The sequence below is a fragment of the Anomaloglossus baeobatrachus genome, chromosome 3 (assembly GCF_048569485.1).
Source record: "Anomaloglossus baeobatrachus isolate aAnoBae1 chromosome 3, aAnoBae1.hap1, whole genome shotgun sequence".
In the NCBI taxonomy this organism is placed as follows: domain Eukaryota; kingdom Metazoa; phylum Chordata; class Amphibia; order Anura; family Aromobatidae; genus Anomaloglossus; species Anomaloglossus baeobatrachus.
In genome coordinates this window covers 116,675,481-116,691,008 of record NC_134355.1, presented here as the reverse complement: position 1 = coordinate 116,691,008, position 15,528 = coordinate 116,675,481, and the positions used below count along the sequence as shown (strand labels likewise).

At 44.5% G+C, this 15,528-nt stretch overlaps 1 protein-coding gene across 1 annotated transcript in view; it reads left to right on the top strand.

Annotated features, from left to right (window-relative positions):
• SLC24A3 (solute carrier family 24 member 3) overlaps positions 1 to 15,528 on the top strand; it is a 628,867-nt gene that overhangs the window by 310,989 nt on the left and 302,350 nt on the right. Inside the window, exon 3 of the mRNA XM_075339395.1 lies at positions 10,214 to 10,290. Coding sequence (XP_075195510.1) covers positions 10,214 to 10,290 — 77 coding nt within the window. The remainder of the gene's footprint in view (positions 1 to 10,213; positions 10,291 to 15,528) is intronic.

Genomic DNA, 15,528 nt, shown 5'->3' with positions numbered 1-15,528 from the left:
AATTGAGAGTTCCTTAGACCGCATGTTGTCTGGTCACAGCAACAGCTTCCAAATGCAAAACCACACACCTGTAATCAACCCCAGACCTTTTAACTACTTCATTGATTACAGGTTAACGAGGGAGACGCCTTCAGAGTTAATTGCAGCCCTTAGAGTCCCTTGTCCAATTACTTTTGGTCCCTTGAAAAAGAGGAGGCTATGCATTACAGAGCTATGATTCCTAAACCCTTTCTCCGATTTGGATGTGAAAACTCTCATATTGCAGCTGGGAGTGTGCACTTTCAGCCCATATTATATATATAATTGTATTTCTGAACATGTTTTTGTAAACAGCTAAAATAACAAAACTTGTGTCACTGTCCAAATATTTCTGGACCTAACTGTATATTTATATGGAAAAAGCAGCAAATATTGTCAAAACTACATCATGTCAGCCATTTTCCAGTATGACAGCTTTGTAATGCATCAATGGACTAAATAAGATAAAACATTGTGTTGGTCATGTAACCCCACACACATTGGCAACAAGGGTAAATAAAATACATATGTAAAGTCATAGGACATTAGCAGTATTTTATGGTCATAGATCTTAGACAATGATGACAGAAATATAAAAGTAAAATATACCTTTAAATATCAAACAGCTGTATACAGATTTATAGCTACGCAGTCCTTTATTAGTGGTGTCCTTTGTTCTGCGGCTCATGTTGCTATGGAAACAGTGATGTCATTGTCATGCTAGGAAAGTTCGTCATCATAGAGTGCAACATAGACCTTGTATGGAACGACACGCACAGGAATATAGTAAATAATACACTTGTATCCAGGCTGATATTGAAAGCGTGTGCAGCGTCCTTTGAGGAACAATCGATGCTCCGGGTTCAGCTTGATACATCACCTGCAGACTAGAAGTTAATTGAAATACAGCGGAGGTCACACTTCAAGTGTCATTTCTTTAACAAGATATTTCTCTAGATATTTAGAAAAGAATATTTTAAGCTACTAACCTTAGAATATAAATATGGCCTTGTGAGTTAAAAATAGAGAAAAGTGGAAAAGAAACCTTGGTACAAATATAAAAATGTCTTATTTATTTTGTAAATAGATAAAATGTGTGGAATCATCTGAAGGGATTTTCCCGCGTCTGATACATGATAAATGAATGATCGCTGAGGTTCTGATCTCTGGCACCCCAAAGTCTCCTGTGTGAATAGAGCCGGGGTACGCCAGATCTACCATTGCTCCCTTCACTTTTATCAGACTGACAGGTATAGCTCTAACATCAGTCCTGTAGAGGGGAATGCAGCGCACTATTAGTCCTAGAATTAGGGGATTTTCAGCTTTAAAGATGACTTCTCCATGCTGTTATTAAAGGAATTGTCCACTACCTTTTCATTGATGGCCTATTCTTGCGATAAGTTGTCAATATTTGATTGGTTGGGGTTCTGTCACGGTCATCTTTCTGATATGTGAGACTTGTGACAGATCCTGGACTTGAGAGTCATTTTCATTCTTGACTCTCAATATTAAACATGTTTTCCCTTCTTTTGGCAGTCATAGAGTTAATGTCAGTTTGCTTTCCAGCAGCTTCTGACTCCTGCTCAGGTGTTTCCAGTTTGGACCATTCCCAGGCCCTTTATATACCCTCTGCTACCAGACGAGGGTGCTGGTTATTCTCTTTGCCATTTGGTTGCTGGTCCTGGAGGTGGAAGGATTTACTGAAAACCTTCTGTTTAAGTTTCTGTAGTGGCTGCAGTCTTGGTGCTGACGGCAGCAGTCTGTTGTTGTGTTCTCACCTGTCTGTCTTCCTTCACTGGTGTGTTAAGTGCAGCAGTGGGACTAGCGTCCTTCACCTGCCCACTCACTAGCCAGCAACTATTGTAGGATCTTTTCAGGGCTTCAGGTTCCTGCTCGGCGACAGGTGAGGAACCTGTATAGGGACTGGCTAGGAGTGCAGGGTACAGTGGCAGGTAAATGGAGGAGATGTCTATCTGCCCTTTCACTATTCCTAGGGCCCTCCATTATTTTAGTGTCCCCGATGTACCCCTTATTTGTCGTGGTGTAACCCCTGTTGTGTGTTTTGGCTCACGCCAAACTCTCCCCTAGTTTGCGTTGTGACAGGTTCAAGTTACAACAACCAGAATATTTTACTTGCTGTTGTAACCTGATCTAAGCAGCAGCTGTATAAGGGCAGACATAAGAAGAAAGGGGCAGAGCCTACAGAGGGCTTCTTTATTCTGTTTTTCAGGATTTATACTTCATTGGTGGTGTGAGATCTAGTAGTACAATGAAATCGTGTTGTACAGTAGTAGTATGACTATGTGTTGTATGTGCAATACCAATCAAAAGTTTGGACACACTTCTTTATGCAATAGTTATTTTTGTTCTTACTGGAATGTGCACATTGTAGAATCAGACTGAAAGCAAAACCACAGAATATATATGGAAACATGGAGCATATAAACACCTATGAAAAAAACAGAATACGTGTTAAACCTTGGATTCCTCAAAGTAGCCCCCTTAACTCTAATGACAGTTTTACACCCATTTAGCATTCTGTTAAGCAGCTTCATCAAGTAGTTAGGTGGCATTATTTTCCAAAAGTCTTGAAGGAATTCCAGAGGTGCTGAGCACTTGTTGGCTGCTTTGCCTTCACTCTGCTCATACCTCGCCATCTCAAATGAGTTGAGGTTGGTTGATTGTGGAGGCCATGTCACCTGATGCAGCATTCTATCCCTCTCCCTCTTGGTTATATAGCTTGGAGGTGTGTTTTGGGTCATTGTCCTATTGAAACAAAAATGATGGTTCCACTTAGTGTAAACCAGATATGATAGCATGTAATTTCAGAATGTCGTAGTAGCCATCCTGAACATGGGTGCTGAATTTAGAATCAATCTTCAATATTGTCACCAGCAAAGCACACCCCCACCATCACGCCTCCACGCTTCATGGTGGCACCATACAAGTGGACACCATCGGCTCACCTTTTTTGACATGGCAGGTGGTGCCGAAAAGCTCTAATTTTGACACAGATACAGTACAGATCTACACTGATCTAATGTCCAGTCCCTGGACTGCTTGCCCCACACACGTTTTTTTATTGTTTGTGGTGCTCAATAGTGGCTCCTTTGCGTCAATTTATTCACAAATGGCTGATTTATACCTTCTCCTCTGGATAGTTCATGTTAAGATGTATCTGCTAATTGATGACTGCGTCATTTATAAGGGATGCTGATGGTCACAAAACTTTCTGAAAACCGGTGATTCCATCAATAAACTTTAGAAGATCTATACCTGTTTATTGGAAGCCATTCCGTCTAACAACCTGATGACATTGCATGAGATTATGAAAAGGGGGTGTAAATCTATCACCTGAGTAAAAGGGGTGTACTTTCAGGTATCTAAACTTTAATACATATTCTGGTTTCGTGTTTCTTTACACCTTGTTTTCCTATGTGTTTTTTCGTAATTTTGCTGCATCCAGTCTATACTAAATGTGTACATTGTAATAAAAACAAAGAAAAGAATTACATGACCATGTGTGTCCAAATTTTTTACTGGTGCTGAAAGTTACGTTACATTTTAGAAAGAGAGTGATTTAGTTAAGTTTTAAAGAGAATCTGTCAGCATGTTTTGCTATGTAATCTGAAGCCGTCATGTTGTAGCGGTTAGCATACAAATTTCAGCAATGCGTCTCTTATTAAGCTGCCTGCTGTTGTTTACTAGGAATTATGGTTTTAGCATCCGGACTTTATCATTGCTGGGACTACATTGTCTTGTGCCTGTCAGTATGACACGCCCCCTCCTGTGATAAGCAGATCACTGTCTATAGACATTGTATATAGAGAGCCTAGTGTGAGCGGGGTTAGCTTTTATTATCTCTGCTACATGCTAAATCTAAAAACTCTGATTGTGTCACAACTGATTCACTCAGTAAGCTAAGTGATACATCATTGGATTCAGGCTCTCTTTGCCTATCTCATGCTGCTCTCAGATGAGGTAGCAAAAACCTGCTGACAAATTCCCTTTAAGTATGTGGGTTTATATGATGTAAGAATTGTAGTTTAATTTACACACTCAATCTTAAGGGTACTTTACACGCTGCGACATCGCTAGCGATTGCTAGCGATGTCAAGCGCGATAGCACCCGCCCCCGTCGTTTGTGCGACACTTGGTGCTCGCTGCCTTAGCGAACATTATCGCTACGGCAGTGTCACATGCACATACCTTGTCAGCGACGTCGCTGGGACCGCCGAACAATCCCTCCTTCAAGAGGGAGGTGCATTCGGCTTCATAGCGATGTCACTGCGGCGTCACTAATAGAAGCGGAGGGGCGGAGATGAGCGGGACGTAACAGCCCGCCCACCTCCTTCCTTCCGCATTGCCGGTGGACGCAGGTAAGGAGATGTTCGTCGCTCCTGCGATGTCACACATAGCACATGCAGTTACGGGGCACCCGGGGGAGATGTTTGGCAGCAAGTTGTTAACCCCTCCGTGGGCAGGTATGGTGGCCCCGGGACCTCTTGGGGGTGTTTGGCGGTGCAGGGAGATGGGCGACCGGAGGGTGCTGTTGTACTCACTATTAGTAAACACACGAGTCTCTGGTAAACCAAAGGGATGGTGGTCGGTGCCTGCAGCCGCCTGCAGTCTGGTCCCTGGCGGTCTCTGTCTTTCTCCCGCACCTGTGTTGGATGGTGGACTGCCTGTGCTTGCAACTTCAGGAGTCTGCTCCTGACTTGTGGTTTCCTAAGGAGCCCTTTTCCCGCAGACGCTGGCCCGTGGGATCTCTGAGCCGTGGCGGTGGCTGCTTATCCCCCTCATTGGGCTGTTACCTTCAGTCGGGACTTTGGGTGGGACAGGACCTCTAGTCCTGACCGCAATCAGTTAATTAGCTAGCCCCCAGTAGCTTCTGGACCTAGCTTCAGGGTCTGAGTACCCCCCTTTGTGCTCTGGTTTCCGAGTCGGTTCCCTGGGTCGGTACCGGCGGGCCACTACCCTGTCCCGGTCCACCTCGGTTCCACCGAGCCGTCTTCCCGGCTCCAGTAGATGGAGGCCACTGTCTGCCTCTAAGCCAAAGGTACCAGGGCTCCTACCCTGGCACCTGCTCAAATTGGTTTCTCTCCTCTGCTGGAGCTGCACACAACTCCAGCCCACAAACCTCTCCAACTTGAACTCTGGAACTGAACTGAACTGTTTACTTTCCCGCCTCAGGCTCTCTGAACTCCTCGGTGGGTGTCTTCCAACCGCCTGGTTCCGCCCCTGGTGTCTCCATCAAGCCCTGAGGGGGGTGACTAGGGTATAAATGTTTGGCTGTGTGTTACCTATGAGGGACAGGTGTAATGCAGGGCCCTATCTGTGATTACCTGGCCCGGCCAGGGCGTCATACTAATGTATTAGAAAACCCTATTCTGAAATTTGGGAGAAAATAGGATTTCAGCCTTATTGCAAAAGTGGCACCAAGGATCTGAGAATGGGAAAACATCACATAATGACTATAATAGAATCTGCATCTTCCCGTTTATGACTGCCTATGCAGATCTGATGTAAACAGTTGCTAAAACGCCATCTCTTCTGATACTCAGTGTTTCTATACATTTTTTAGTATCCTTTGAGATTATACATGTAAATTCTTTAAAATTATCTCTCCCTAAGGCTAAGGTCAGACGAGCATATTTTTTTCTCATCTGAGAAAATAGGATCAATAATGCTAATCACTCTGTGATCTGAGTATATCTCTTTTCCTATGGCTTGATAAATGTACTGTGCAGCTGAAACGCTATAGTTTTTCAGTCCTAATAAAGTTACAAAAGGAGGACGTCTGGTTCCCCAATATCTCAGACTCTGATCCGAATTTGGTCAGGGTAATCATAGCGTGATCCGATTTTCTCAGATGTGAAGAAGATAGAACAAAAAAGTCTATCTTCTCCATTGTGTCAGTCTGTAAAAATTGGACTGCAGTCGGATGTGTCCAATTTTTTTGATGGACCCAATAACTTGCATAACTGAGTGTGATCCGATAGTCGGACGCAACTTGGAAATTTTTCCTAGGATCAACATGGTCCGAGGAAACAGTCGGACTTGTGCATGACCCCATGGAATAACATATTCCCGAGTGCACTCTAATATTTTCTTGGATCGCACTAGGACAGAAAGTACGCTGGTGTGAGCGAGTACTTAGGTTATGTGCACACTACAACACTACAATAGATGCAGAGGTTGCAATCACACCCTAGATCCTAGGGTGCCCAAAAAGTCCCTTTCACCTATATGAATAGACTAATGCTATTAAAGACTTACAATAAGTGGGAGCTCCACTGTAGCGCATGCATTGGGGCGCATGAGCTTCAAATTATGCCACTGGCACACTGCATTTTTTTCAGTTGGATTCCACCTGATGGTTCATTGCAAGCGGGCCCCATAAAATGAATATAATGAACAGCAATGTCAAAACGATACTGCTGTGCACAAGTTCTGTCTTATGTCACTTCTTTTAACTGCTCTGTATAGTTGACTGTACAGAGTAAAAGACACCTAGTAAACAACATGCAAAAAAAACCCATCCTGTCAAAATCATGCTTGTCTATGTAATCAACTGCATCTAGTTTTAGATTGACCAGAAACACGTCCAAACTGCAACATGTGACCTTATCCTAACAATTATGCTTTTTTTAATATGCAGCTTTGTAAAAATACAGATGTATCAGGGGATGGACATATGATCTTGGCAACATAATTAATTGGTATTATCTATACATGACCACAGCTGGTTGCTGTCACGATGAGATTCGGAGTGGTAGACTGTACGCAAAGAGAATTTGTGATCTCTTAAGGCTGCTTTACAGCAGACAATCTATCGTGCGATAGATCGTCGGGGTCACGGTTTTTGTGACGCACATCCCCAGCGATGCCGGCCTGTGTGACACCTCCTAGCGACGCAGTATCGCTCACAAATCGTGAGTCGTGTATTGCTCGCTAGGTTCCATAATATCGTTTAATTTAGTTGTTCATCGTTTCCGTGGTAGCACACGCCGCTCCGTGTGACACCCCGGGAACGATGAACAGCAGCTCACCTGCGTCACGCGGCCGCCGCCGGCTATGTGAAGGAAGGAGGTGGGCGGGATGTTTACATCCCGCTCATCTCCACCCCTCCACTTCCATTGACCGGCGGCCGTGTGACGTCGCTGTGAGGCCGAACATCCCTCCCACTCCAGGAAGTGGACGTTTGCCGCCCACAGCGTGGTCGCACGAGAGGTAAGTACGTGTGACGGGGGTTACCGACTATGTGCGCCACGGGCAGCGATTTGCCCGTGACACAAAAAGGACGGGGGCGGGTACGATCGATTGTGAAATTGCACAATCGGTCGTACCGTGTAAAGCAGCCTTAATAATCAAGCTCATGACTAGTGATGGATGGACCCGGACTGTAAAAGTCCGGATACACATGGTTTCAAAGGTACCCAGGTGCCGGACCCGGGCCCGGGATTCGATATATTGATCCCATCCGGCACTGGGGAAATTAAACAAAAAATGAAGGAAAAATAAATAAAGCAAGTGCTTCATACTTATGGAGGCTTCGACATGGCTATAACTACTCCCACGGCCACCCATTCGCTTCCAGTGCCGCTCATCATTGCTCATCCATATGCCCTGCTGTCCCTGCCCACCGGCCTTCTTGGCGTCTGTGATTGGTTGCAGTCAGATGCACCCCCAGCTTGTATGACAGCGTCTGACTGCAACCAATCACAGGCACTGTCTGCAGGTCAGTATCGTGGTATGAAAATAAATATGGGTATTATGGGTATCATAATATGGGAGGTCCCTATGCCAAATATTTTATTTATTTTTATACCACAATAGATGCACGTAGCACCTGTGATTGGAAGCATCAGACATGCTGACACATGTGGGGGCGCGTCTGACTGCAACCAATCACTGGCGCTGGTGGGCGGGGAAATCAGTGGATATGTGATGAATGTAATGCACAACACCAAAAGTGAATGTGCGGCCACGGGAGCAGTTACAGCCATGCTGGATCCTCGGTAAGTATAGTGCGCTTGCTCTCATCCCCCTATCCCTTCTACCGCAATTTTTAATCCCTGGATTCTGGTCCCCATAGACTTATATGTGAACCGGAATCCGGCCTGGAACCGGATTTTGAAAACCAGGTCAGGCAATCCCGGTTAACTGCGAGTCTGCTCATCACTACTCATGACAAAACCCACAAGAAAAAGGTGGTAATGGTTAAATTATTCAGCTTATATCTCCAAACAAAGAGTGGTCTTCGCAGATTTATCAGTGGTACAGGAAGAGTGCTTGGTGCAAATTGCTTTTTCAACAAAGTGACACAAATAAAAGAGCTTCTGTCAGATTGGACTTTTGTGTCCTGGAAAGGTTCAGACAATTTGTAAAGATTTATTTTTGGATCAGATGAATGGAAAAGATGATTTGGCCCAGACTAGAATTCTTTGAAATACAAAACTAATGCACTTTGCTAATCACTTGATTGCTGGCACATGTGGCCCCCTGCCAAGACTTCTTGGTCAAACTTCTCCAGCTTTCAACCTGCCTCACAACCATTACCGCTGGAACTGCGGTCAGAGCTCAGTAAAACAGCTGTCTTTAATGTCACCCGGATGAGTCAGTACGGCAAGAATCCTTGGAAACAGCTACACGTTATCTTTCTAAAATGTTCAGTTCAGCCAAAACATCGCGCTCCACTTTACCAACTCGTCGGTCTGCCTGATTGTTTTGTTACTCATATTGATGACCTGACATAAGAGTACTGCCATGGAAGATGGACCTTTGTCCTATGGATCCCACCATAAATAAAGCAACAAACCATGTAGATGAACTCTGTATAGCAGCACTCAAAGTATTACAGTCGCTCTGTGTGCTGTCATATACTCGTATTAACTCCTCGAGCACCATATTCGCCATTAGAAGCACAGATACTTTAATAGTTGCATTAAAGGGGTATTCTCATCTATAGGTCCTATCCTAATAAGTAGTAGGCATAATAATAATATTAGCAAATACCTCCAATTAGAAATGTAGTAAAGTTCTCCTGATTCACTATGTTGCTTACCTCATGTTCAGGGCATTGTAGGATCTTAGGTTTCCATCGTTATGACCACATTTATAGTCAAAGTTAGTTGCTCCTGGTCATACAATCGATACCTAAGGTCCTGCAGTGCCCTGAACATGAGGTAAGAGATATAGTGAATCGGATGAACTATACTACATTTCTAATAGGAGGTATTTGCTAATATTATTATTACACCTACTACATATTGGGATAGGACCTCGGAGATGGGAATACCCCTTTAAGGCAGGGGCTTTGCGGCAAGTTTGACCCTTAAATTTAAACTTTGTCACAGTCACAATATGACCCCAGAGCGATCTGCGGCCGATACCCCCATGTTGCAGCCAATGTCTTCATCTAGCCCTAGCCGTATAGCCGTAAAGCTGTTGCGAAACGCATGACAGATATTTTTGGTGGGTGAGCCATTTTTTACACTAACCTTCTCCTTTCCAGGATAATTGTGGTCCACTATGAATTTATTTTCAGTATTTATTCTTTGTCTACATTTGCTACCCTCAGTGCTCTGGTTTCTACTTTTTCTCATTTGGAGGGCCTTTTGCTCTGTATCCATATTCTGTGACAAGGGTGGACAATATCATTGGTATAAGGGGTCCATGAGGTTAGGGAACCCAATTCAACCTTCAAAGTATCAAACAACTTCTGTCACAGACATATAAAAGTGGGCATATAGAGTAGCCCCTAGTTTTAAAAGGGCCCATTTACTCTTTCAGAACAGGGACCCTCTTTTGCCTGTGTCCGCCCTGGTATGGGATACCTTGCTGGCTCACCTGAGATTCTTATATCTGTATCTGCGTATTTTGGCATGCAATTTTAACATGTATTTAATAAATGCTATATTTTTTCTATTCTACTTATTCACATATGTGCATTTGAATGTATTACTTTGCATTGGGTCATCCTGTTAGCCCATAATTTTAACTATAAATTCATAATACATATATACACTATACCGTTTTTAAGACCTGGAAACTACGGATTTGGATTTTAAAAGCATATTGTATGCAGAACATGTGCAACTTTATGTGTAGTTTTTTTATATTTGGTTACAATGTCCTCTTATCAATAGATGCAATGATTATTGTTGACGACCTTATTTTTGTTTGTTTTTAGCTCTACATGAATTCCCCAGTGACATATTTTCCCATGAGAAGCGGCGGCATGGAGCCATCCTTCTGCACGTTCTGTGTGTAAGTTAATCATCTTTTTTTAAGTTTGAAAACAAAGTAAGTCATTAATCTTAGAGTGAACCTGTGAGCAGTTCTGGGTGCATATTGCTAATCCCTGCCTAACTGTCCCTGTATACACTAGCAGAGATGGAGATCTTTAGAAAAAGTATTTCTAAAGATCCATATTTCTAAAGATCCTTTATTATATGCTAATGAGCACAGGGACTAGTCACAAGGGAGTTAGTTCCCCTAAGTAGTCCGCCCTCTTAGCATATTAATACATCCACAGGGGCATACTAACAAACTATTCAATTCCCATTGCCTAGCGACATCAGCAGTGATGCGTCTACTTGTGTCCGTTGTCACCGCAGCAGATGCCAGGCAGTGCGCATGATCAGAAGTCATCGCACTTCTGGTCATGCCCAAGTTCCCTTTAAGCTTAAATTCTCACCATGAGTTTCTGATGAGTTTTTGATGTTGTGTATTTTTGCTGCACAGAAAATCCTGTGTCATCATGGTGTGATCCGATTCCTCAGATGAGAGAATCATAACACATGGTCAGGAGAAAATGGAGAACAAAATTTCGACATCTTCTCCATTTTGTGAGTCTGCGGCATTTCAAGGCACCCATAGATCATTTCTATGAACCTATAGACTCTAATGGGCGCACGCCATCCGATCTGCATGGCAAATCGCAGCATGCTGCACGTTTTTTCTCATGCCAAATTGGTCTGAGTGCCATCTGATAAAACATTGGATAGCACTTATCCGAGTTACATAGTAGTGTGAGTGAGCGCTTAGGCTTTGTGCCCACGGGACAATGTACCCGTGGATTTTGCTGTGGAAAATGTGCAGATTTATCTGGATTTTCTAGATAAATCCGCAGGTTTTAGCAAGTACAGACACCCCCCATGTTATCCTATGAGACATGAGGAGTGTTTGTGTCTATGTGGCTGTGGAATATGCTGCGGATGTCCCGCAGCCGCACATAACTGCATGTCTATTATTCCTGCGGAAATCCCGCCCCTCCACTATGGAGATAGAGGCCGGGATTTCCGCAGGTAAGACGCACGAATGTCCGCAGGTTTACCACAGATGTTTCGCTGGAATCCCGCAGCAAAGGATAGCTGCGGTTCCGGGGAGCTGCTGCGGGAAACCTGTGGACATATCCGCTGGTATCCGCTGTGGGCACATAGCCTTATAATTCCACCAATTTATAGAAATCTGATGCCCAATGTGATATTTGTTTTACTCCGACCTCTGCTGCTTGCTTGAAATTCACAACATGTCAATTTCTCTTGGTTTTTAGAATTTTATGTATAGATTTTGTTATAGACTTGTATTAGATGTAGAAAATCTGCAAGTAAAAAGCACATGTGCCTTTTTAGTGCATTTCTGCTGCAGAAGCAACATATCAATGTCACTTGCGGGTATGCTGAGTTTTACATGCAGATTTCGCCACAGACAATCCTCAGATGTGAAAAATCCACAGGTAATAACACATATGTGTGTTTTTAGTTCGTTTTCTGCTGCGGAAATCTACTGAAAACACATGTAATCTGCATCTAAGTATATCAATAAAGTTTTGGCAATGCCAAATAATAGGAAGCATCAAAAACAAAGCAGCACACCAAACAGACAAAAAAACTGCAGAATCAAAAACATTAAGAAAAAAGGCCAAAAAAAGCAAGTAACCTATACACCAAAAGCTCATCATAGGAACGAAACCTAAAAGAATAGCAATTTGATTACAATATATGGCAAGAAATGTGAAATATATCTGGTTTGCATAATACCCAACTATTGACTGTATTTTTATATATATCAAGCTTTGGAGTGCCTATTTAAAGGCTAATATTACATTATGGTTCATGACTACAAGCCATCTGCTGTTCTATGATGTACTGTATATGTGGCGCCCCTGACCTGGTCAGGCACCACTGAGTACTGCATCCATGCTGGGGACAGTACAATACAGGTAATCCAGAAGGCTGACCGAGGTGTGACTACACAGGCGCATAGTGATCAGGTCTCACACATGTACCTTTGAAAGGACCCCTGGGGATCCCAGGAGGGGGCAAAGCCTTCACCTCCACTTGAGGAGTGGAGGGGGCGAAGCCGCCATCTCCACTCAAGGGGTGTGGTAGAGAGCCTGGTTGCTAGGTGGCGTAGGCAAGAACAGGAGAGGAGGAGCAGTGAGCCGGTTTAGTGTGCAGTCCGGGGAGAGCAGACGTGAGGAGCAGACCCCTGGGGCTGTGACAGTCTAACAGCGTCCGCGCAGTGACTACCGACAGGGGAGAACGGTCACCTAGTAGTGCTACCCGAAATCCATCTTCAGCTAAAGAGAGAGCAACGGAGTGGGAAGTAAGGAGACTGCTAGGGAGTTACCAGGCCCAAACGGGTAGCAGGTCCCAGTGCAGGGATAGATCCACCTTTCCTTGCCAAACCTGCATGAGGGGGCACTTCATACCCCCAAGACCACACTACAGAGTCCGCAGCCACGTCGCCACAGTTAGGGCCCATAGTTCACAGGAGGCAAGCAGCCGGAGTGTCCTGGTCCAGGCTACAAGCAAACGGGCCAAAACGAAGGGGAGAGAGGCTTCAGCAACTTCCCTGGGTGACCCCCATAGGGACTAAAAGTCGGGGTTACCCCAAAACGTAAAGGGCTAAGGAAGGCGAGTCGGTACCACCCTCATCAGTCAGCCTGAAGGATACCTGGTTCCAGCCTGGTTCATCCCAGCTACGCCCGGGTTACTCACCCTGCCATCTTCAGTGAGTAAAACCCCTGAAAGACATTCTGCTTGTGTTGAGTTATTCTGCGCCTTGTGGTTCTACACACCTACACAGGGCCCTGGGGCTTGCCTCACTCTCAGGAGGCTATTACAACTGACTGCACCCACCATCAGCCCCAGGCATCCCTTAATCTGCAGTGGCGGTCCCCACTGACCGCAATTCTGAGAGTGGCATCACGACAATCCTAAATAGAAGATCTCCTACCTGTGACAAGATCCAGCTGCGTGGAGTCCCTGAAGGTAATGCACCGACACAACACTGGAGGGGCTTCACATATACATGGTGTGTACATAAGGCCTTCTGCCTTGATTTTTTTAATTGATGTAATGTAACATGCGCTTTTGGATCTGAAAATGATACTGCAGTATTTGTAAAGTGTAATCTATGAGTAGAGTTAAAGGGATTTTTCAACTTATTACAAATTGTGCCATGAAGGTGAAAATGAATTAAAGCCAAATTTCTTACTAGTAGTGATGGGCGAACCCTATTGTTAATTATGAGGTCCGTGGACGGACCCTGAACACAGATTTCTCATGGAAGTCTGTGTTACTGTTCAGGTTTGGCCACCTGGATAAAAATAATAAAAAAAGTTAAAAGGAAGCAAAATAGAGATTAAAACTGGAGAATAATACTTACCAAGTCTCCTGCGTGGCTGTCACACTACTTCCAGGTCCGCTCATTAGCTCTCATTCATATTCACTGCTTCCCTCCCGCCACCTTCTGTGACAGTGTATGTGATTGGTTGCAGTCAGACTTCCGGCATCTGTGATTGGTTGTGGAGTGTAAAAATAAATAAATAATATGATTAAATGGCTTAAGGGGGCTTTACACTCAGCGACATTGCTAGCGATATCGCTCGTGAAAGCACCCGCCCCTGTCGTTTGTGCATCACGGGCAAATCGCTGCCTGTGGCATACAAAATCGCTAGAACCCATCACACATACTTACCTTCCTAGCGACATCGCTGTGGCCGGCGAACAGCCTCTTTTCTAAGGGGGCGGTTTGTGCGGTGTCACAGCAACGTCACACGGCAGGCGTCCAATCGAAGCAAATGTGCGGAGAGCAACCGCATGAAAGTCACGCCCACCTCGATGCTGGAGGACGCAGGTACGGTGTTGTTCGTTGTTCCTGGGGTGTCACACGTAGCGATGTGTGCTGCCTCAGGAACGACGAACAACCTGCGTCCAGCAACGACATTTGGGAAATGAACGATGTGTCAACAATCAACGATTTTGGTGAGTATTTTTCATCGTTAGCGGTCGCTCGTACGTGTCACACGCAACGACATTGCTAACGAGGCCGGATGTGCGTCACGAATTCCGTGACCCCCAACAACATCTCATTAGCGATATCGTTGCATGTAACGTGGCCTTTAGGGTCCCCAGTATATTGATACCCATCTCAGATAAAGCAGACGGCTACAGGCTGCAGCTCCCAGCTGTGCGCATTATCTTGGCTGTATATGAAATACTAAGGACTCCATGCAGATTTTAAAATTATTGAAATAAATAATTATTTTAAAAAGCCTATGTGTGGTCTCCCCCAATTTTGATACCTTGCCAAGATAAATCGGACAGCTCGGGGCTGATATTCTCAGGCTGAAGAGACCCATGGTTATTGGGCCCCTGCCAGCCTAAAAACAGCAGCCATCATCTGCCCCAGAATTGTCATATCCATTAGATGTGATAATTCTGTCTCTTTACCTGGCTAATCCCGATCGCCCTGGTGCAGTGGAGATGGCATAATGTAAGGGGTTAATGACAGCTGCGATTTGTCAAAAAATGAAAGACAAAAAGTACCCTCTTTCGCCATTCTAATAACCCCCAAAATATCCTTGTAGGTCTAACGTAATCCACACAAGATCCCACAACGATTCCAGCTCTGCTACATCTGAACTAACTAAGCCCTCCCATTAATCATCTAGGGCTTAGTGGCAGCTGTGAGCTGCAATTAACCCCTTATTACTCCAATTGCCACTGCACCAGGGCAATCGGGAAGAGCCAGGTACAGTGCAGGAATTGTCCCATCTAATGGATGAGACAATTACGAGTGGCTGCAGGCTGCTATTGTTAGGCTGGGGAGGCTCCATAACCATGGGTCTCCCCAGACTAAGAATACCAACTATTGGGCTTTATCTTGGCTTGGTATCAAAATTGGGAGGAGACCGCATGCCAGTTTTTTTTTAGTATTTATTTAAATATTTTTTTTTTTAAAAGCCTCATGTTGTTCCTCTTATTTTGATACACAGCCAAAATAAGTGCACGTACGGGGGCTGAAGCCTGTAGCCATATGCTCTATCTGTGCTGTGTTTCATAATATGGGGGGACCCTACGCCAATTTTAATTTTTTATTTATTTATTTTTACTGTACGATATAGACGCACAGACAGGGTCTGTCATTGGAAGCGTCAGACATGCTGTCACTCAGTGTGGAGGTGCAACTGACTCCAACCAATCACGGACACCA